Below are 24,814 nucleotides of genomic sequence, written 5' to 3' on the forward strand. Positions count from 1 at the left end.
AATTTCTACTAGGGATGTATTGTTTGCTGAATTTGAGTGGCTTTGTTAAATGAATGAAGTTTGACCTCAATGGTGTGGAGCAGAGTTGTGGGGGTTGGGGGAGGTGGGAGGGGGGAGGAGTAGCAACATTAATTGTAGCTACAAAGATTAAGGATACCTTTCACTAAAATTGGGTTTCCATAGGAAGATGTTATCAAATTACATTTACAACTTCTGGAGAATTTTGTAAGCCGATTCCTTAATATTTGAAGTAGGTGATTCTAGAAATGCATGGTAGGGAGAGTAAGGCTCATGATCAGGGTTCAGAGCTGCATACATTCACTTACTGTTTGTTAAAGGAAATTTAGATCTACAGATATTAATAAAGTACTCACTAGACAGTCACACTTGAATTATATCCAATTATTTCAAACATAGAATATACTAGATAGATAATGTAATCATGAGTATGTGAAGAGACTTTGAAAGAGACAGTACTTAATTGGCCCTTGTTGGAACAAGCCCTCCCTGAACGTATTTTACTATAAACAAGATTCATTTTGCCTGTTGTTTAAGAAACTACACTACAGATTACTATTAACTCTTTTAAGTATGGAGTAGAGGATAGAGCTTGAAGGGCTGACTCTCTAAAATGCAAACATGAAATGGAGCCTAAGGGAAAGGTTCAACTCTGAGACTATCACATCATGAGCATACATGGACTGTACCCCCTGTATATTTTTACCCTGTGTTTACCACCAGATGCCCCCGATGTACATGTGGGCACCAGTGCCAGGCCAAATTTTCAGCATCTACTTTGAACCTAGATTAAGACCGTGGACAGCTGGAGGTAGATTCACAAGCATCTAGAAGTTCCAATGGCTGTCTCTTCAAGGGCTGAGGGGATTAGGGTCTCATGGAGTCTCCGAAAGGACTTGTTCCCCGTATAGTTCACTTATAGGTTCCCAAAGGTGGTCCTTCTGCAGCTCTCGGGTGGACTAAGCTGGCTGAAAAGAGCCCCATGTGTGAACCAACCCCTGCTAGAGATGCCACTCTCCTGTCTTTTTAATGTCTTCTTGGGTGGCAGAACTGTGATCATTGAAACTAAGACAATAGCACACACCAGTATCCAGAGGAGTCTGAGGGTTTCTTATATGTAGAGAAAAAATTACCCAGCGTCTACACTAATAGCGTTATAAGAGAATTAAAGCCTGATTAACCCATAAAGAATAGTTTGTGATTGGGGTAGTTTCCATTCTTTGAGAGAGGAGTTTGAGTTTGAGTTAAGTGGCTGGCTAAGCGTGAGGTGCTGAAGTGGATGAGCATGGGACTTTCTAGTCTGTGAATATATTCCAGTGTTTGCATTGATTTGTATCAGCACAGTCTTCTAAGTGTTTCAGTTTGTGCTGGGAGAGAAAGTTGTAAACCCTGCTCCACTTTAACATTTCTCAGAAATTATTTGGATCGAAAGTTCTGCTGGTTTCATCTCCATGGATGAAATTATACATTGCCTAAATATGAAGGAGCCCACTCAGATGTTGAATAAACTTGAATAAAAAGGAAGGGAAGAAGGGCTACTTAATTTTCAGGTGAGATGTCGTATCTAGGCAAATGCCTGGGATGGAGAAATGTATGCTCAACAGTAATTAAATCTTGTAGTGAAAGAGTCACTTTTCTACTTAAGGGGAGAAAGTCTATATTTAAACATAATAATAAATTTGATTGTTTAAAAATTAACTCCTCTGCACTGAAATACTACACATGGCATGTTACTGATGAGCACGCTTCTTTGCAAGATGCCCCAGTGTGTGTAGGTTTGCATTATGGGAAGATTTATCAGACTTGAGAGGCAGCACATAGATTGATATGATGCGAGTCATCTCTAACGTTAGTATCCCACACATCCTTCTCACATCTTGTTCCTTTTCTTGTGTTGGTTAGTCAGGCCAGGGTTCCAAATTCCCGGGTCTCTTCTTTGTGTATAAATCTGTAAGCCTGATCAACACTCTTGGCCTCAGTTTCCTCATTTGCAAAGTAAGAATAACACAACTTTGTATTTTGTGAAAAGTTAAAGATAATATGCCAACACGGGGCCAGAGTGTTTTTATTATAATCTATCATTCACATATTATATCTTTCAATAGTGAATCATTGTCAAGGCTGAAGATAATGCTCAGTAGTAGAACATTTGCTAGTACATGCAAGATCCTAAGTTCAATTGCCAATAATAATAGTATTAATAATGATAGTAATAATAATAAATGATAATAAGCAACAATAATAAACAATTGATTTGCCAAACTTGAACACTGTCACCATATGGAATACTATATTGAATACCATGTTTTTGACAAATTAAATGGACAATCAATTAAATTATAATTTAACATGGAAAAAGAAGTTGCTTTGGAGCATAAGTAATTTATAAATCAATATTAAATGATAGATAATTAAGAGTTATCTTTTAGAAGATATAAAAAGCATTTCTTGTTTTTGTTATTTCTTTGTTTGCCTTAATCAAAATTATTTCAAACTGTATTTAAACTCTACGCTATCACTCCTATTTCCAAAGATTATTCTGGTAAATTCTGCATAGGTAGTTATAGGTTAAAATCTCTAAAAGAAAGCTTGTCTAAATTATTCAAGCAAGTGGATTCAAGTTGCTTTCTTTGTCTTGTTCTGTGTGATGCACTGTAATAGCCCCTGTCATTCAAACAGAGCTTTATGGTGAAGCCATTTGATGTGAGACCAAACTAAAACTCTAAATAAGGGTCAAAGGCTGACCTAAGTTAAAGAAAAAAAAAAAGCAAAATCAAGATTCTGATCTTCAAACTCCTGATTCCAAAGTGTTTCCATTACTACATTTAAGGCATAAAAACAAAAAAATGGAAAAAGACATTATTGCCTCTAAGATTACAGAGTTCAGTTCTTTCAAGTAAAGTTGAGTTTTTCTAGTTTAGAGTTCTACGTTTTCTGTTCTAAAGTAACCTGAGGTCCCCCTTGCCTATTCAAGAATGGATCATCATACTTATGCCAACAGAGCCAATACTCTCCCTCTCGGCAGTTTTTAGAGTTAGGCCATTCTTGGAAAAACTCTTAGCCAACATGGCATTCGATGAGGGATGCTCCTCATCTGAGCTGAACGTTCAGTGTTGCCATCTATTGAGGCAGCAACAGCAGCCTGGTCAAGGGTCAATTTCAAGTTCATTGAGTCTAGAGCACCGCTTGTCTCATTGACCCCCATGCATCTTCAATAAGTCTCCCTTTTCTACAATTCAGATGTTTCTTCACTAATTCTAATTTTAATGTATATCAAAGCATATAACTTGATTGAAGTCAAATCTTTATGCCTAAAACAGCTTGTGTGTAATTGTGTTTTTGGATGCCATTTTTGTTCTTGTTAGCATCTTTAAGACCTAACACAATCACTATTTTTATGCATAATTATATAACCAAGTTGTATTCCATACTTAGCATTGTACAAAGTCATTTCATTCATAGCCTGTAACAGTAGCTCCAAAATGTTTCCTGAATTGAAAGATTGGGAAGCATTAGGAGCATTGCAAAGTCTTATCATACATCTAAGTCCTGAAACCAAGTGATCTGTGTCAGTATCACGCCACCACCTAGCACTTGTGGGGTTTCAACAACCCACTGTTAGCATCATCCCATCTGTAAAGTGAATGCGATGATGATACCTTATCATTCCACTAATTCAGGAGAGCTAATGAACATATGACAAACTTAAAATTGTATCTGGAACTCCATGACTGATAACTACTTGCATGATAACTCTCTGAAAATTTCATAACATCATTTTCCTTGCTTTCTGAAAAGTGTGGGTTTGCTTGAAAAGTGTAGAGTACTATTGTTCCCCCATTGTCATCACTGAATGTTTTAGCAAAAATCAATTATTTTTATTCATGAGAATTTAGTAAAATGGAAACTCCCATGTAGTGTTGGTAGGACTATGTAATAGCACACCCTTTATGGAATGCAATTTGGCAATAATTTGCAAGTCCCTGACCAAAGTTTCTTTATTTTAGTTTGGTAATTCTGCTTCTAGAAATTTATCTGTTTTAAAGATACAGTTGGATAAAATGTGTTCGTGGAGATGGTTTGTTATACCCTCATTTATTGAATCCTTTGAAATTACTTGAAATGACAAAGGATGGATGTGGGTATATCAAGTGTATCATTTGATAAAATAGTATATACCTGTCAAAGCAGTGTCTTTAAAGTATACTTAATAGCATCTTCAAAAATATTTAAGTAGGGCCAGAAAAGTCCGTAGGTGAAGATATTTGCCGACAATCCTAATAACCTATTTAGAAGAAAAATGAAAACTTGTTATTCATATTAAGAATAAATTGTGAGAGGAAATTAGTTCAATCTCTGAGACTTCCATAGGTAATAATGAAATTTTCTAATTCTTTCTTTTTTGTGATGTAGGAGCTGTGAAGGAAGAAATATTCGATACAGAACATGCAGTAATGTGGTAAGCATGAGCTCCTTTGCTTTGAGATTGTAATATTTCAGCCCTGGGATATGTTAAGAAGTTTTATGGATCTAAGTGGGAAGCCAATCAATTAGTACTTCACAAACAGTTATTTATTGCATTCTATACTGATTACCCAATCATTTCTAATGCTCCTCCGTATAAACTTTTAATCGCTCAACCAGATTAAAACTAAGTAGACTGTTTCAAAACAAACTGCATTTCTTCCTGCTCTGTCTTTTCACATATAGTTCTCAGGAGAAATGAGGCAGGCAATGATTTAAAAAAAAAGGGAAAACACTTGGAGTATCATGAAATAAATATTAGTTAATCAGAGTCAGGTTTGCTGAATGCCTTCATCTGTCCAGCAAACATTTAATGCTGGCTACGTGTGAGGCACTGTGCTAGCACAGGGATAAATAACACGCATTCACTGTTTTCAACATCTGCTACAGAGTCTGGGGTGTGGAGAGAGAGAGAGAGAGAGAGAGAGAGAGAGAGAGAGAGAGAGAGAGAGAGAGAGAGACATAACTTCATTCCTCAGCAAACATGACAAATGCCAGTTGGGATAAAGTTGTTTGGGATGACAACAGAGGATTTTGAAGGGTATTAAAGGAAAAAATGGAGTGAGATCGAGCCTGGAGGGGTAAAACTGGCCCATGCTGTGTGTGAGGAGATGACAGTTACTCCAACGGAGTGAACACTGTAGGCCTCTTTGGAGGCAGAAGAATTAAAGGGTGTACTGCGCAATCATGTTAGTAACTTGTGCCTGCCAACATGCAGGAAAGAGTTGAAAGATAGTTTAAGGTCTTATCATTGAAAAGCTTTGAATGTTAGCTTCCAAGTTCATGGGCTTAGTAGACACGGGAGCAAAGGGGAGTCTGAATTGCAGATATGGTGCAGTTTCACCGTCAGAAAGTAAGTTCTGTCGCAACAGCATGGTTGCACTGGATCAATAATATATGGGAAAGACAATGTACGAAGGTTTAGCCCCAGAGGAAATTCATCCTAGAGGAATATAAGCTAAGGGTATTGTGCATGAAGCACCTGAAGTTGGGGGTGTACCCAGAGTAAAAGAAGCAAAGAGCACATTGTGAGAGCTTTGTACCCCCTAATCCCTCTTTTCAGGAAACTCTTCCTCATTGTTTCCTTGATTGGCACCTTCGTGTTTAGATTCAGTTGATATGTCCTTTCCTCAGAGTGGCCTTCTATATAGTCTTTCCTAATGTGATTGTCCTACGACTCAGCTCCACTCAGTATGTGGACAGGGTCTCACTGTCTATAGCCATGGCTGGCCTGGAACTGTATATGAGTATTCAGAATGCTAGACGAAGGGTGAGAACAGGTATCAGAAATAAGACAGTTGCGGGGAGGTAGAGGGCAGAAAGATGCTCAGTGGTTATTACAAGCACTGGTTGCCCTTCTAGAGTACCTGAATTGAGTTTCCAGGAGTTCATTACCATCTGACACTCTAATCTCAGGGGATACAATATCCTCTTCTGGTCTCTGCAGGTACTAGACACGAATATACAGATGTATGTGCAGGAAAACATTTATGCACATAAAATAATTTTCTATGTTTTATTTATTTTACATCTTAATCAGAGCCCCTTCCTTCCTCTCTTCCCAGTCTCACTCTCACTAATCCATAGTTTATCAGGATAAAAGAAAACTGGGACAGAATAAAGAAGAAACTAATGAAGAAATGGTGTGGATGGGTATGGGCTATTTATATGGCTCTGTTTTGTGCACAGAGGACCATGGGCTGGGCAGTTTATAAACATCACAGGTTTATTTGGGACCTGGTGCTGAAGACTTGGAAATTCAGGAACTGGGTCCCAGCATCTGGCAAGAGCAGTTTGGGACGTCAGGACAAATGGACTGAGCTGAACTAATCCTTTTTGACAGGAACACAATTCCTCTTAGTACTGTAACAATGGAAATTAAATTTCAATATGGCTTTTAGAGGATTTTCAAATACCAGCATAAGTTTTATAAAATGTATAAAAGAAATATCTCCTTGTAGACTCAAGGGAATCTTGTTTGTTTGTACCAAATATGGGACATCTGAGGGGTCTTACTCATAGGTAGACGCAACTTAGCAAACATGTGTAAGGTTCTGGGTTCAGTTCCCAACACCACACATACACATAAAAAATGACAAAGCTGAGTTTAAAATGAGTGATAAATGGTGATGTGAGGAGGTGAGAATGCCCTGGATGCCACACCATACTTCTTCATAGAGGGGACAGATGACAAATCAAGTCATGTTGACAAATGGAAAGGCAGCATACTTCACTCATTGAAGAGAGACACAAATTGAAAATGAGGAAGTGAATGTAAAGTCCTACGTTGGCCAGAGTAGAGATGAGCACTCAGGAGACAAATGGTGGGCAGCAATGGGGGCTGCTCCTACAGAGATGATGATTGACAGACTTGAAGACTTGTAGAAATACTGAGAAATGAGGAAGCACAAGCATTGCATTTGACTGAAGCTATAACAGAGATGACAGAGTAAAACCATTGGAAAGTGCTCCGTCAGGTTTTAATGCCCAAGGAGAACATACAGGAAACAGGGTGTGACCATGGGGAGCAAGTGTAATTATTCGATGGAAATCTTTGGGTAGCTAGATCCTTGTTTCTACTTAGGATAGATGTCAGATAATATAGCGTCCATCATTATCACTTGTAATTTCCTCCTCACCTACAAATGTCAGTCAATTGTTTGCTGTTTAAAACAAATGGAGACAAACAAAACCTCTTGAAATGGTATGAAAAGATGTGATGGTGGAAATGTGCATAAGCTTATTGACTTTTCTAATCCCCCATTCTTGGTAGTAGTAGCTTAGATAACAGGGTTGGTTTTTGTTTGTTTGTTTGTTTAGTTTTTTTTTAAGTGCTGTGACTCAATTCTCCTTATCTTCCTTCTTGCCTTTTGAGCGTGTAGGCTAGCTGTAATGGCCTAGGCTGTATTCTGTAGGTGAACTGTGAGCATCTTGAGCAGCAGACTATCTGTCCTGTCCTTAAAACACTTTAGAAATTTTCATAACTTCCTTAGTATTGTTTTTAGCAATATCCTGGGCCAATGTAGGCTCACTCTGACCTCAAATCACTTTCAACTTACAGTATTACATGAGCCCAATTTTTACAGCTTGGAGAAATCAAACTGATACTGATTGTTTTATGAGCATGGAGAGTCTTCAAATAATTGAAGGATTTTTCTTCCTGGATTTTGGCTGTGACAGAAACAACATTGTCATTAAATAAATAAATGAATGAATAAATCTCCGAAGAATGGCTCTTTTCCATACTCACACTCCTATTTTTCAACTTGAGATGTTTAGGAGAATTCAGCTGAGTTTGGCAACCTGAGAGTCCCTCAGTTTAGCTCTCAGGGATACACCTTTTCCCTAGACAGCTTTCTGGGACACTTTTGAACCACTGTGTCTTCAAAAATTCAACTCATGACTATTTTTCTTTGTAGAGCTGTTAAATACTATATTTCTTTAAAACCTAGTTCTCTAAAGCAAGATGAAGAGCAGAAAGTGTTTTCCAATTTTTGTGATTTTTTTTTCTGAGAAAAAAAAATCAGCTCCAAGACTTTAAGAAATTTATTGCCAGGACCCAGAGAGCTGGCTCAGCATTTAAGAGCACTTGCTGCTCTTGCAGCAAGGCCCAGTGCCCATGTCAAGTGTCTCAAAAACCTGTACCTCCAGGTCAAGAGGATCTGATGCCCCTATTTGTCCTTGTAGACACCTTACACAGGTGCACATACATATGCACAGATATTCAAGTGCATGTAAGTCAACACAGAAGTGAGTGATGAAATGTATCAACACAAGCATCAAACTCCTCACAATATTTCCCGAGTTCTCAGTCTTGGCTCTAACTGCCCAAAGTCTTTTCATGCCTGTGGTGGTTTAAATGATAGATGTTCCTCCTGGCTCAGGTATTTGAAGACTTGGTCAATAGTTGGTGGTACTATTTGGAGAATGTGATAGAACCCTTGAGAGATGTAGCTTCCTGGAAGTAGCATGAGGAGCTGAGTTTGAGAACTTATAGCCCCACCTCACTTCACTCTTGTTACCTGGTGTTTAATGCTAGAGATGAGATCTCTCGGCTACTTGGGCCTTCTGCCACGCATTCTGCTTATGCCATGCTGGACTCCATGGCAGACTCATTCCTTAGGAGCTATGAGCCAAAGTAAATGAGTTCTTCTGTAAGGCTTTTCTTAGTTGGAAGCAGCTAGATCGTGCAAGGCACTACCAGGTGCTTATATTTTTATACAAAGTGTCTGGAAAAACTTAAGCAGGGGAGAACAGAATTGAACTTGTAGTTCAATGAGTCAGACTCTGCTTCAGCTCACTCTTGAGAATGGTGGGAGAGTAGAAGACTAGGAGATTTTACAACAGTTTTGGTAAGCATCTGTGATTGCTTAGACTAGCATCACACTGGTGGGAGGGTTTGGAATATATTTTAGAGATGGAATTCTAGCTGTTTTGCCTCATACTCCATTTAACACAATCCTCTTCTAGGGTCTCCAGCACTGTTGCTCTGGACTATCTTTTTTTTTCATCTTTATTAACTTGAGTATTTCTTATTTACATTTCAATTGTTATTCTCTTTCCTGGTTTCACGGCCAACATCCCCCTAGCCCCTCCCCTCCCCTTCTATATGGGTGTACCCCTCCCCATCCTCCCTCCCATTACAACCCCCCCAAAGCTCTGGACTATCTGGACAGAATTTTTCTTTAATCAGAAGACAAAGGTGTCAGCTATCATGGCCAGAGAGAACACAGTGAACCTGGCAACCTTATAACTTCCCCTGAGCTTCTGCTTTGACATCCAAAATAATGTGAAAGTTGAACCAAGAAACCCCATGCATCCTTCCAGCTTAAACTTTGGAGTTCTTGTAAAGCATATGTAAGCTGAACTGGATTTGGATATGAATATAGATCAATAAAGATATCAGTGGTAGCACACAGTCAATAATACCACAGTGGAAGCCTTTATAGCTAGTAATAGAATTGAAGGAAGGAGAGCCAACATGGAGTGGAATTCTCAACTTGCTGCAGTTCGACCATTTATTTAACTAGTAGTTCTCATATTTGAGTCTGTGAAAGGTCATAAAATGCACAGGATTGTTAATGGCATGATTCCTGCTTGATCCATATGACCATTTTTCTTGGGCAGCTCTTACATAGAACAAAGTCACATCATGCTTGCTGCTTTATATCCAAGGCCAAATATAAAACCTTCAGGCATGACAACTCTGATACAGGCCCTCCTTGTTCAGATTTTGAAACCAACTTTTGGAGTTCATATTTGGATGATTAAAAAGTGGCATACTCCTGCAGTCTGGACAGAGGTAGTGAAATCATCTGTCGGAGTCTATCGGAGTCTGTGCGTTGGGTCATTCCATCCGAGGTGCGCCAAGGTGTGGGATATGGTAACATTCTCCCCATCTTGTTGCAGTCCTTTATGATTTTTGTCATCCTTGTTCTGAAAGGCAGGAGTGATGTGTTGTTACATGATAGAGTTATGGGTTTGCTTGCTTGTTCTCACTCGCTCCTTCCTGTTTAATCATACATGTCACCAACATCTGTTCACTTTCCGGCTCGGATTCTGCATGACAGATTCTAAGGGCTGCTGCTATCAGGACAAAGGCAGGAAACCTATGCTGGAGGAAATAAACATCTATTATGTCAGGCAAAGCCACAAACACACACCCTAATAAAGTGCGATGTGCATTGTCCATGTCCAGGTGGGCAGAGGAAGCTAAAGCATCCCATCAGGATGACATCAGATCATCTCACCACATATACATGTGGTGCCCAGTTTTGCAGGAGGAACCAGGAAACTCAGAACTGCCTTAGGACATCTTCAACATGAAAAGAAAACACAGCACTTCCCAGCACCCACTGAACAATATACAAACCGCAATATACAAACAATATACAAACTCTTCTCTCTACTGTACCTTTACTTTTAATGGAGCACAGCCTTTCTTAACAAGAGTGGCCAGTGCTAGGAGAGTAACAGTGGCACAGTCTGCCTTAATTAGGGTTACTATTACTGTGATGAAGCACCATGACGAAAGCAACTTGGAGAGGAAAGGGATTATTTGTTTCAAATTCCCAATATCACTGTTCATCATCAAAGGAACTCAGGGCAGGAACTCAAACAGGGCAGGAACCCGGAGGCAGGATCTGATGCAGAGACCATGAAGGAGTACTGCTTACTAGCTTGCTCAACCTACTTTCTTATAGATCCAGGCTATCCCACTCTCCCAGGAATAATCCCACTCACAATAGGCTGGGGCCTCCCACATCAAACACTAATTAAGAAAATGGTCTTATAGGCTTGATTCCAATCTTCTGGAAACATTTTCTCTCTGTCAGGGTGTCCTCCTCTCAGATGACCCTAGCCTGTGTCAAGTTGACCTAAAACTATCCAGCACACTGCCTGATGTGATTCATGCTTAGAAAAGCTGTATAGTCCCCAACAGACAATTACATCCATTGGTAAGGAAAGAGGAATTAGGGGTGAAACAGAATACTTTTTTGGAGTTATATGTCTTGCTCTTTCAAATTGCCACTGAATGACTAACACCAATACTTAACAAGGTGCTTGGACATACCTACTTATAAGTGAAACTGGTGTGCCTTTCTTTTGCCCTATGGGTATCCTTAAAAAAAAAACTTAATAGGGCATCAATAGTGCTATGAACAAAATTTGCATAGATGATGAATGAATGACATCCTCAGTAAAACGCCATTTGAGTGGATCCTTGAAAGTTGAGAGGAAATAGGTTTCGAGCTACAATGAAATCTTGAGAAATGAGGATGGGAGTCACTTAACAAATCCAACTGAGGCCTACCATGCTGCAGACACATGTCCAGGCACTGGATATGCTAATGACAGAGAAAGATGCAGTCCAGACTCTCACAAAGTTCAAAGTCAGCTGGAGAAGGCAGAGAGTAAACATCTACGCAAGGACAGAAGACAATTTTACATAATAGAGGCTGTGAAAAAAAGTAAAGCAGGGTGGTGTGGTGGAGAGGGACATGAGGAGACTGCTGTGCATGGGTGGTCAGGAAGTTCTCTCTGAGGTGACATCGGAGACTAGTTAGTATGTGTGAAGGGCAAAGCATGAAGGGGCCTAGATTGCTTCAGACCCTGGTGTGTGGTTTTATGAGGTGCAGCACAGGGCCTATTGTGGGGAAAGAGGTGAGATATTTATCTGAGTTAAAATCTGGACTCACCCAGCATGTTATTTATAGGGGCATTCCTAACCACTCACTCAGGGTGATGGGCTCTGTTGGGAAGAGGAGACTGACAAGAAACTAGCTGCTCTAGCCACCCACTCTGTGTTTCTCCTCCCCAGGCTACAAGCCAGCCCCTCTCTGGCAAAATATATAGAAGGCATGGAGGGATTTCTTAACCTCAAGTACAAAGTCTCTTAAGTGGGAAGGAAATTCTGAGGGAAAGAATGTTGGTTTCTTCCTAATAAATGTTCAAGATCCCCACCTACCAGAGGGGCTTCCAAGGTTACCCTCAGCATCCTGGCTGCTTCTCCTTGTGGCTGATTCACTCCCTCCAGCATGGACGAAAGAAATGTGCTTCTCACAAGACCCATCTTTTCTTCATCCCTTGTCCCAGGCAGTTGAAAATAAGAAATTCTCTTGTGCTGATATCATCTCTGAGATCAGTATAGGATGGCCAGGACTTGTCTTTTTCTGGTAGATTTAGGGAGCAGTCCTCAACCTGGGGGTCACTATCCCTTTGGGGTTACATATCAGATGTTTGCATTATGATGGGTAACAGTAAATACAATTATAGTTATGAAGTAGCAACAAAATAATTTTATGGTTGGGGTTACCATAACACAGGGAACTATATTAAAGGTCACAGCATTAGAAAAATTGACAGTCATTGGTTTAGAGGAAATTTGGGATCAAGGTCTCCTTTCCTCTAGATTCTACATGTACGTTGTACTTGGAGAGTCTCTGAGAAGGCTTAGGTATATGGATCAAAGAAGTACTGGGGGAACGTAAAGATCTCATCTTCACTGTTGTATTCCAGAGACACTGAAGTCTGACAGCCACACTGGCTCACTGAAAGAGTGGGGCTTTTCTGAATTGGAGTATTGTCACTACAATTTATATGCTTGAAGCAAATGTATGAACTTTCTCTAATCTCCATCTACCATCTGCCAAAATACCTTGTTCAGAAATATACAAAGAAGAGCATGAATAGAATGTTTGTGGTAGTTTAAAAGTGGAAGTAAATAGAAGAGAATCAGCTAGGTAAACTATGATGCACCAATGCCGGAAAGTTATATGATTATTTTAAAGAATAAGGAAGTGCTATATGCACAAAGCTATAAAGTCCTTTCAGGTTCTCCCTAAGTTTGAAAAGTTAGTATACTCTGCGTGTGTGTGTGTGTGTGTGTGTGTGTGTGTGTGTGTGTGTGTGTAGTTGTAGTATAAAATATATATTATATGTATATATACATATGTGTATATATGTATATGTTATATATATATATGTGTGTGTGTGTGGTATAAGTATACAGTAACAGATATAGTGATCTTGCTTTAGGGTTCCCTAAAGTGGACTGAGCATGGGTATGTGATACAGCTACAGATCTTGAAGGATATCTATCAAACTGATGGCAGAGATTATATAATGTCAGACAAAGTGGAACTGGATGAGTGAAGAGGAGTCACATTTCTCTCTCTTTATAGGGTTTCTGTGTCTTTAGAAAGAAAAATGTACATTTTCTATTGGTAGTATAATTTTAATAAGAAAATATTAAAGATAAAGAGATTTGATGGAAGTATTTTAAGTTACTCAATGAATTTTATATTTGTTCTTGAAACATTAAAAAACATCCCAAACCATGGGTCATTTTGAGGAACACTGATTCAATACCGATAATGTGGTATTGCTTCTGCACCTCTTCCCACCTGGGGTGACGTCACTTGTATCCTCTCATTTGCATGAAGTCCTAACAGTCCAGTACATCAGAATATAAGCATATGAGATCTTTATAGGGACAATTAAGCTACATAGACATTAGGTTGGGTTCCAATATATGTGACCAGTAAGGAGATTAGGATGAACAAAGACACACATAAACAAAGGGAGAGAGAAAGTACAAAGGGTAGGGTGAAGAAGAGAAGAAAGAGGAACAAGAGGAAGAGAAAGGGAAAGATAAAAAGAGGGAGGGAGGGGGAGGAACAGAGAGATAGAACACAACCATCCCAAACCTAGAAGAGAGGTATCCAAGGTAACCAGGACTTCAGGCACCTTAAACTTGGACTCCCAGTCTCCAGAGTTACATATGAATAAATATCCATAAATATCAAATATTTAGCCCACTTTGCTGCAGCCTACCATTCTTCAAAGTCGTTCTATCTTACAAAATGCTCCAAGTCTAGTTTTTGAGCTTCAGACAGCCTTTTATATAACCCAGGCTCTCCAACTTTCTATGTAACCAAGGAAGACTTTGAATTCTTGATCCTCCTATTTTTATCTCCCGGGTGTTGGGATTACAGGCATGTGCCAAGATGCCCAGATTATGTCCTTCTACAGATCAGCCTAGGTCCTCTCATTCCTACATGCTGGACAAGCATTCTAATAGCTCGAACCCCAAGGGAGACATTATTTTTAAAAGGTAAATTTATTAGGTCATTTTGAGCCTCTGAAGATCAGCATTACTCTGGCAGCATGGGAGAATTTTTCATTGTTTTGTTGTGACAGGGGCCAGGTATTCTACATTAAGAACACCAGACCTCATCTTTGGCTGAGGTGCAGAATTACAAAGCTCCTTCCTTTTTAATATAGTTTTTGTCCCTTAGGTTAGGCAGTTAGGTGTTTGCTAGTTATAATGGTTGGCTGTTCTTAGTCAGAAAAATACTGGGTTAGAATTGGTACATAGACTCACAATCATATCTAAGGGGTTAATCAGTCTATACCATATGAATTCTAACTTATCACAAAGCCAGGGTCAATCTGATACGGCAACTAAAGGTCTTTGGCTTTCTGTGCCTTTCTCTTACTAGGCTCTGGGAAGAAAACAACGCTCTTGAGGGAGAATATTTTCAACAGTGTTCTCTTTCCCTGGGTTGGACACATGACATTAGTGATGATGATGATGATGATGATGATGATGATGAATATTATTATTATTATTACTGTATTAATATTATTTACAATATAATCAAATAATAGAGGCAAACGCTTTTTCACAAGAACACAATGATGAGTGACTTTTGTATTTTAGAAGAGAGAGCTCCTGTCCAACCTGTGATAGCATCAGTACTAAGTAAGCTTTGAAGGTCTTGAGAGTAAATTAATCTCCAACAGTATGTACACAGCATGCTGTGTGACAACTGGAGGTTGATTTTGGTTCAAAACACATCACTGCTTTTATACTAGTTAAACACTGAGCATTTAGAATAATGGCTGAAAATATTCACAGCAATTACTCTGGGAAAACAACCGTTGCATTTTACGACTGTTTTATCATTTGTGGCATAAAGAAATAAACAATTTTTAATGGTTCACAGATTCCTTCCTGTGACTATAGGTCTCTGCTGTGCTCGTGGCTGGGCAGCTAGCCAAGGGAACTGGGTGCCCCCCATGTTCATGGGCTGCGCCTTCTGCTTTTCTTCTTCCCTCAGCCTTCTCCTGACTGCTCCCTACATTGCCTTTCTTTCTTAATGCTTTTTTGACATATCTTTATTGGACTCCTAATTCTCCACTTTTCCTTTCTCCTTCATGTGTTCTCAATTTTGTATCCCTTGCCTCAAACCTGACCTCTCCCAGGAGAGGTCTGGTGTAAACACTGCTCTGTTGAAAGACCTCAGACTTGGTACAGATTCTGTGTTTGGGGTAAAATCTCTCTAACGTTTTGTAGCCTCAGTTTCCTAAATCATAATGCAAGAATAACAGCTCTGCTAATGTTGTAATGCTCCTCTACAGAGAGTGCAGGGGTGCAAATATGTGTGTGAGCGGTGCTTAGTAAATTTTGGTTCTTTTCTTGTCATTTGCTTGGCAAAGATAAAGTAAGTGGCAATCTTAGAGAGGGTGGGAACCAGGGAAACAGAAACCAAGACAATCCCATCAGCATCAACATTCATAAAAAGTGCACATTTTGATCCAGAAAAACTGAATCCCCCAGCTAAGGATGACTGCATTCCTACACTTAACTCAAGGTCTGTGTAGAACTCCAAAGGATTGCAGAAGATATAAAAGAGAATATTGAAGTGCAAACATCAGCTCCTTCTTCGGGCCCAGAGTGCCAGTCTCAGGGCCCTTGCTCTGGTCATGATCCTGGGGATATCCCCAGGAGGCTACTCCTTGTCACCCATACTTCCTTTGATCTGTGTCTCTTGGTCACCATCCCTGTGAGCCTGGCACCAAATGTTGTGTTTTGTAAAAAGATAAAGAGGGGGACATATGTTAGGTGGATATGTAGCCAGGTATGGGGAAGGGGGTGCCTCTGAGGGCTCATGCTGAGGCATTCCTTACCCACTGAGGGACCAGCCACACAATGGTGTGCTATAGAATAGAGTTTATTTAGAGCATGGGGAGAGGAGTTGAGAGGGTAGTAGAGACAGAAAAAGAGAAAGTCGGCGGGGGTGGGGGGAGAGAGAGGAGAGGAGAGGAGAGGAGGGGAGGGGAGGGGAGGGGAGGGGAGGGGAGGAGGAGGAGAGGAAGAGGAGAGGAGGAAGGGAGAGGAAGAGAAGAGGAGAAGAGGAGAGGAAGAGAAGAGGAGAAGAGAGAAGAGGAGAAGAAGAGCTGTGAACACTTGGAGAGATCAGGGGGAGGGGAATGAAGAGAGAGAGGGAAGGGATGAGAGGACAGAGCTAGAGCAAGAAGGCAAGAGAGAGAGAAAGAGAGAGGGGGGAGAGAAGAGGGGTCGAGCAGCCCCTTTTATAGTGAGTCAGGTAACTGTGGGGCATAGCTTAGACAAAATGCAAACAAATATAGTGATACAATTGGCTTCTGCATGATGGCATCTTTCTGGTATATTTTCTCCTAAATTGATCACACTTGATTTTTACTAAGCATCTTCTCAGGGACTGTCAAAGAAATGTTGATGATGGTTGAGGATGACTTTGGAACAACATGAGCTGATATTTCTAGACCATAGAGCTGGGTCTACCTCTCACTCCCATGATGCTGGCCAAGAGGAAATGAAAGTGCTTCCTTCCATGTGAATGGACAGCTCATGTCAAGCATCTACTGTCAACCCCAGGGTTTGCTTCCTTTACTGTTGTCACATTGGAATACCCTAGGGCGAATGTTCAGATAGACCTGTTGTTGCAGACGTGCCTCTCATTAGTAATAGTACCATGTTAGCTGAAGGACTTTTGCACACTGAAATCTTTATCAGTTAAGCTTTCAACTGACGAGTAGAATTCGAGGATGAATCCATCATTCTACAGACTTAGAATGTATATCATATTGGGGGAAGCAGATATGAGTCCCATCTGCCAGAGAGTTCCATAGTCTTACACAAACAGCAATAGCTTCTCACTTGATCTTAGCCAAAGGCCAAGAAGCAAAGGTGCCACACACCTCTTCCCTGAAGTGACAGATAAAGCTAATCATGTAATCCAGAGTCAAAATTATAGACGTAAAATACCAGCAGAAGAAAGGAACCCAGACATTTTTCATATCTGTCATATGCCAGTCATGGGGTCTAATGGCTTTCACCCCCTAGCTCATTTAGTTCTTACAACTTCTGAGAAAAAAAATGGGTTGTGCCTTAATTTTACTGATAGAGAAGTTGAAGCATTTAAAGAAAAATAGCTTAACGTGACCCTGCCAGATTCATAAATATCAAATCCTGTGCTCCAAACTATGTAAGACAGGCATAAGATGGTCTAGGCTATGAACAAAACTGAAATAGAAGAGGCTTTTAAAGGCCAAGCATTTTTAAAAACAGCATGCGCTTTTTTAAAAGAAAAGAGATATTCAAGTTTATCGTGGCAATTTACAATCCCACTGGGTTAAAAGCATTTGAACTGCTGAGAACTTTAAATGTGCAAATTAAATACAGGAGGAAGAACAAATCCAAGCACCCAAACTGAAAACACCCCCAAATCCTCACCGCTACCCTCACCCTGCCCCTGTTCCTTTTCCTAGGAGCCTCTCTGCCTGTCAAGAAGATATAAATGTGTAAGTCAGTCCTCTTCAAAATCGTCTTTCCCAGACCCCAGTTTCTGGATTCCATAGTCTATGTACTGGCCTCTGGTGAACCAAATAGCAGCTTGAAGCAGGGTCTTGACAGTGATTTAGAGAGAAATGACTACTGCTGTTCATCCCTTGGCAGAGTGCCCTGTGGAATGAAACCAAACAAGCTGCCATGCATAGGCTGCTAACTTGCAGATACTTGCTTGTGCTCAGCCTGGATTCCATGAGTCGAAAAATGATAAGCAACATCAAATCTTCTGATTAACCCAAAGAGATGTTGAAGGTCAAGTAACAGCAGCGCTGAGGGCTGGGGGGTGGAACTTTCTGTGAGATCTCCTATAGGCTATTGAGTTAAGTATTGTGAGTGGAGCCATTGTTTACTTAACAAGATAGCTTTTACACCATGTTGTGATTCTTTATTCCGGGAATTTAGCCTTCTGTGTGCTTTTTGTGCATTTTAAATATCCTCTTTCTTTATTGAGGAAGTTATGACCTTTAAGAGAGGTTATCTTTGAGGTTCACTATATTTTCCTTATAATCTTGCTATAAAAAGTACCCAATGTGGCTTTCAGAGAGTATATGGTTCAAGTTCCCAGTGAAGTTCAGGGTTTTGAGTGAAGCATGGTCTTGAGAGAAGAAGGGGTGAAAAAGCATTGTTACATTTCTTTTTCTTTGATTCTTCATTGTGAATAGCCTTCAGAACTCAGCCCCACTTACGTCCTGCATTTTTCCAGGCTCCTTTTCTTCAGCAGTATAATAAAATTTCTACTTACCCAAACAGAAATTTTAAAATAATTTACCAGTCTATTTCAAAGTATATAACTTAAGACTTTATTTTCTTTTCCTTAAAATTAGTGGTTGAAGCAATGTTCTTTGAATTACTATAGGTTTGAAGATACCTCACATATACCTCTCAATATAGGAGGACTGGGCCATCATGACAGCATGAGCCCCAGATAGCCACTTTCTTGATATGCAACCTTGTTCTTCCCACACAGCTATGTATTAACCTGCTTTAGTTATGAGCATCCCATCTAAGGCTTCTGATGAGGCAGAGTTCTGTATCACATTCCAAAGAGCCTGCATTCTGATAGGCAAGCTCAAAGGCCACTGAGTTTCCCCAAGACCTGTAAGGGAGAAAGTTCTCCATCTTGTGTATAATTTGTACAGTTCTAATGGTCAAGAAGGCATTTCTTTCAAAGACCTGATGCATGCTTTCTTCCCTACCACTCTTAAATAATTCAATTGACATGAATTTAATTCAATAGACCTTATCAACTATGTGCAATGCATTGCCCTAGGAGAAAATGAAAATACCAAAGGTTGTATATGATTTTTTTTCTCCTCTCAAAAGTTTTGAAATTGGAGGAAGGATGAGAAGAAAGATAAAAAATATTCTAGAAACCCAATGTGGGGTGAGATAAGCTATATAAAAATACCAAAATGAAAGAAAAAAAACTGAGTTCTTTTACTTCTTCCACCTTGGAACAGGTAACAATATCAAACTTGTATAAAATAATAAAAGTCAATAGAGTATCCCAGCCAGTTTCAAAAACTGGATAAAAATTCCATAGACCACAAATGGATCATAAACAAAAGTTGGTGATCTGTGCTGACTGTACAGCTGCAAGCTCTAAGTCTAGGAGTGTGCAAAGATCAGCAGCATCCTCGCCCCCTGAGGACAAACTTACTTCACAGGAGGGTAGGATGCAGTCTAGGTGGGGAACTTGATGTCAGAAACTTGGATAGGACTCTCTGTTAGAAAAAAGGCATTGCTTAGGATGAAGGCATTGTCTGAAGTTACAGTTCTAAGGAAAGCTAGTTGGAGAATGTAGGTATTATCATCAACTGAATCATGTCAAGCCACTCTGTGACTCTAGGGCTGGACTTAAAATGTCCTTATTATGGCACAAAGCCCCACATTCCGGGATAGTATTTGATTCTGGATTGGGAGTTGTGAGAACCACATGGAGATAATCATGAAACTATTAGAATAGGGGAAAGACCATTCTGAGTCTACAATAAAAGTCCCAAAGCACATGACAGAAACACAACACCAAGAGTGGCAACGAAATTAATATTTACTCCAGATAAAAGTATGTGAAACTGTTTGACAAAGACATCAAAAGTGATTTATTCATGAGTGCAGGTCACTGTGAATTTGCCTACTTGCTAAAATGTGTTTGCAATCCCCACGTAAGTATTTGTGGTGTGCTTCTGTGGTCATTTGCAGACTAGGGAAGGGCAGAGAAAAAAAATCTGTGCTTGTGTTCCCAGCTGGGGTCGAACAAGGTGACATTGTCTACTTGAGTCAGCTCTTAACTATTAAAAAGTATGGCTTTTTTGTTTATCTACTTAGTAGCATATTTTCCCCATTTATTTCTGTGTTTCTGTCTGAGTGGTTTTGCTATTTAAAATGGCCCACAAGCATAACAATGAAGTGTTGTCTGTTGTTTCTAAGCTCAAAAAGGGTTATAATGTGCCTTCTAGAGGACACAGTTGTTAGATAAGGTTCCTTGAGTCATGGAACTGTAGTGCTTTTACAAAGGAGTTCAATGTTAATGAGCCAACAATGTCTATTAAATATGGTATCCTCAAATAGAAAAATGAGGTTATCTTTTGATAAGTTGACTTAAAGTATGATGATCAGAGACTCAAGGACTAAATTCTCCGGGGAGCAATGAATTTTGTATTTGCCAGTTTAGTGTTGGCAAGGGTAACTATGTAAGATTTTTACTACCACAAATAGAACAACTGATCAAGTAACAACTAAGAAAAAGATTCTGAGAAAGGTATAAATGAAGTAAGACACACAGATAAGGAAATGAAAGTATTAGAAATTTACAATAGAAGACTATAGCAATCAAAATTAAAATTTCCACAGACAGAGGCAAAACTAGAACATAAAGAAAATCTTAGAAGTTAATAGGAGCTGGAAAAGGGGGAGCATCAGGTGATAAACAAAAAACACAGACCAAGATCCAGATGTTAAATAAAGACAAAAATTGATTGTAACAATTAAAAACTTGACTCAAAATGTAATAAAATATTGCAGAAATTTTAATTTTGAGAACCCTTTAAGAGATATTTTCAAAAGCAAGTAAGTCCCAACATCTAATAAGAGCTTCCAAAGAAAATATAGGAAATTACAAAATATTCCAGACAAAAAAGAGAAAAGTCTTCTGACTAGAAGTGCACTGTGAATTAAACCAGAGAGACGATGGAGGATTCTCTACATTTTTAGAATCAACTAACACAGCCTGACAGCCACAGTCCACGTGAATGAGCTCTCAAAGATGCTGAAGCCTTGGGCCATGGGACCTGTTGTTGGATACTGTATTATTTGTCAAAGAAGACGTTTCTAATTCAATGAAGATAATAAACCTTAGGACATGCAGGTCAAGGTAAAACAGTCAAACAAACAAGCACACACTTCCACTGGCTAGAGTCAGAACAACTGTCAGAAAAGGACCAAAGACTCAAAGCTCAAAGAAGACCCATACACTATTTCTAGCTCTAAGATATAAGAACCAGAGAAGCTTGTAAAACTGTCATTCCCACCAACATGTGCATAGCAATGAAAGAGGGACTTCTGTCTTTCGACATCAAAGAACTGAGTTTGATTGACAACCTAGCTAAATTTAGGATTGGACTCCTTGCTAGGGCCTCCTAAGAACAGCTTTTCCCCCCAATACCTTGGCTTTGTGCAAACAAATGGGCCTTTGAGCTCCAGTGTTGCTCCCTCTCTCTAGAATGACAAAATAGTCCATTTATTTTGTTTTAAGCTCCTATGTTCATGACAGCTTGTTATGACAGCAAAAGAAAGCCAATACAGTTAGTACAGCAACTGATGATGATAATTGTATTTATTATTCTACATTAAATTTAAAATTTTACATTGACTTTTATAAAGATCTATTACAATAATGGAAAGTAATAGAGGCAAAACTAGAAAATAAAGAACATTTTGCCAATTTGATAAGAGCTAGAAAAGGGAAAGCATCATGTGATAAACAAAAACCACAGACCAAGTTCATGCTTGTTCAAACCCTCGATGATAACAGGGTTTACTAAAGTACTTCACACCCATTACACCTGCGTGAATCATGCATGCTCTCTTTGTTAACATGCTTGCCAATGATTGATGGTATAAGACCTTTGCACTTCTTTCTAGTGTCATGGTTGCCTTTCTGAAACACACATCCACCTTCTTACCATGGTTTTGTCTCTTTAGCTGATTTGGTTTTAAATTTTATTTTATGTATATGGATGCTTTGCCTGCAAGTATGTCTGTGCACCCTGTGCATGCAGTGCCTGCTGAGGGGAGAAGAAACACCAGATCCCTTAGAACCCAAGTTACAGATGGTTGTGGGGCACCACATGGATTCTGGGAATTGAACCCAGGTCCTCTGGAAGAACAGTCAGTGCTCTTACCTTCTGAGCCACCTCTCAAGCCTGTTCCTAATATTTTTTGCTTGGTACCTTTGATTAATTCCTGACTTGCTTTCTTCCTCCTATGACCCTAATCTGCTTTGGTGGGATGCATTGGGAAATGTCCTCTTTCTCTAGTTTTTCAGACTATTGGAAAAATGGCTTGGGGTTGTCTGTCACTTCAGGTTTAACACAGCTTGCTTTTAAACTCCACAAGCTACTCATTGAATCTGTTTAAGGGATAAGGAGGAGCATGGTGTAAGTGAGAGAATGAGGTTGGCAGCCACACTGTGATTCAACCACCCAGTTCCTTGTTTTCTCCTCTGTGCGGTGGACTCATGACTGTTACAATGTCAACCAACCAGAGCTTCCAGGGACTAAGCCACTACCCAAAGACTATACATGGACTGACCCTGGGCTCCAATTCATAGGTAGCAATGAATAGCCTAGTAAGAGCACCAGTGGAAGGGGAAGCCCTTGGTCCTGCCAAGACTGAACCCCCAGTGAACGTGATTGTTGGGGGGGAGGATGGTAATGGGGGAGGATGGGGAGGGGAACACCCATAGAGAAGGGGAGGTGGAGGGGCTAGGGGGATGTTGGCCCAGAAACCAGGAAAGGGAATAGCAATCGAAATGTAAATAAGAAATACCCAAGTTAATAAAGATGAAAAAAATTGCATCAACCTGCAGGTGCAGAGACAGAGGGCAGCACCCAGCTCATGATGCCTCTCCACGAGCATCTACCCCTACTATTTCTCTTACTTCTCAAAATTCTTTTGTCCCTCATTTGTCTGACTCCTTTCAAATACATCAGTTTGAAGAGGGTCACATTTTCTCACAGCAATCTTAAACTCTGCCTGTGTCCTCTCTTTTGCAACTCTAACCATGTTCCTTCCTACCTCTTTTTTGTTCATACTATGATTGAATAAAGCTCTTTCAGAAGTCCGTTGTCTTAGTCTTTGCAAATAGCAGCCTTTGACTTACAGAAACTCCAGCTTTTGGCTGATGAGAACTTTTCTTCTTCCATCTACTTCCTGCTTGTTTAGTTTTTAATTTTCCATAGGTCTCATGAATACCACTTTGATTGTCTCTCATGGTGCTGTGAGGGATATTGGTGCTGTCATTCGATCTCAAATATTTTTAAATTCTATCTTTTGCATAGGGTATAGATTATAGATTTTGTATAGGCTCTAGAGTGGCTGGTCAGCTAATCTTGCCAAATGCTTGAGCACCAAGTTCAATGAAAGAACCTATCTCAAAAAATACAGCAGAGAGCAACTGAAGAAGACACTAGTCACTGACCTCTGGTCTCTGCATATGCATGTATACCTGTAAACATACATAGGCATGCATAAACCACACATACACACCCAATAAAAACAATAAATATTTTGGATGTAATTTCAGCTTCTGTTTCTTCAGGGATTTTTTCACTTATCCAGGGGATGATTTTTAAACTCTTTCATATGGGTGAATTTGCTAAATTCATGGTGGTCTATGTAGACTATTTCGTATCCAAATTATTTAAAAAGATAAGTGATAAAGTTTGTTTTTCTCCTTTTTGTTTGGCTCTTGACAGTTTTATCCTATACCTCAGTGTAACCTTGAACTCACACCTAACTTAAAACCCATTCTGTCTTCCTAAGAAACTGATCCTTTCCCATAATTTAGTAACTACCTCCATCATCTTTCCCAGTAGCTGCAATACTTTGCCCTAAAGTCTGTGTTATCTGATGTAGGTATATGTGGCAGTTTAACTTTCATTTGATTAGATTCTCCAGTTACATCACTTCTGTTCCTTCATATCCAACCTCCTGCTAGAGCTGCTCTAAGCATCTAATAGGGAAGTTGCTGCTCTCCTTTCCCCAGAGGATATCTGCTTTCTTTGTGTTTGGTAATTATTGGAAGATTTATTTCAACAAACTTTTATCAGTTGTCCATTTTTCATTTCCTTTCATGTTTCCTTTGTACTTTGGAAGCTCTTCTAATCTTATTGTATTTCTTCCTCTTCTACAATTGAAAAATTGTGTAGATAGATAGATAGATAGATAGATAGATGATAGCTAGATAGAGATATATATCTTATATAGATATATCTACATATATCTTTTACATATAGAAATATATACGTCTACTTTCTAAGAAGCTACCCTAAATTTAGCATGTATAATTAGAGAATAAGGTTAAGTAGTGCTTTACCTGCCTATCGAATGATTATCTTTCCTCAGAATCTTTTAACTCTCTTTTGTGATATTGCTGTTAGTATGTAGCTCTACTTTTACTAGAATTAGACACTCAAGTTAGATAACCATCTACTAAAAGTTTATCCACTAAAAGATTAGCATAGTTATCAGCTCATGTTTATTAACTCCAGATTAGAGACTTTTTGCTGTCAAGGTTGATTTAGACCTGCTTCAAGATAGTAGACTTTTTTTGATCCTATTCTTTCTTAGTTAATAACTCTTCCCAGATATCATCACTGGTGTGTGTGTGTGTGTGTGTGTGTGTGTGTGTGTGTGTGTGTGTGTGTGTGTGTGTATGAGAGAGAGAGAGAGAGAGAGAGAGAGAGAGAGAGAGAGAGATTTGCATGTGTATTGTGGAGGTAAACTCCTGTGCACATGCCTAGAGGCCAGAGGAGAAGAGCCAATGCCCTAATCCATCATCTCCACTTCATTTCTTTGAGACAGGTCTCCCTG

At 39.5% G+C, this 24,814-nt stretch overlaps 1 protein-coding gene across 6 annotated transcripts in view; it reads left to right on the forward strand.

The window, feature by feature from the left end:
- Positions 1-24,814, forward strand: part of Adamtsl1 (ADAMTS-like 1) — a 955,322-nt gene that overhangs the window by 621,688 nt on the left and 308,820 nt on the right. For all 6 annotated transcript variants that reach the window (XM_039111084.2, XM_039111080.2, XM_039111079.2 and 3 more), the window contains one exon: positions 4,432-4,477. In XM_039111084.2, the coding sequence (XP_038967012.1) occupies positions 4,432-4,477 (46 nt within the window). The remainder of the gene's footprint in view (positions 1-4,431; positions 4,478-24,814) is intronic.

This window comes from Rattus norvegicus, chromosome 5 (assembly GCF_036323735.1).
Source record: "Rattus norvegicus strain BN/NHsdMcwi chromosome 5, GRCr8, whole genome shotgun sequence".
Taxonomy (NCBI): Eukaryota; Metazoa; Chordata; class Mammalia; order Rodentia; family Muridae; genus Rattus; species Rattus norvegicus.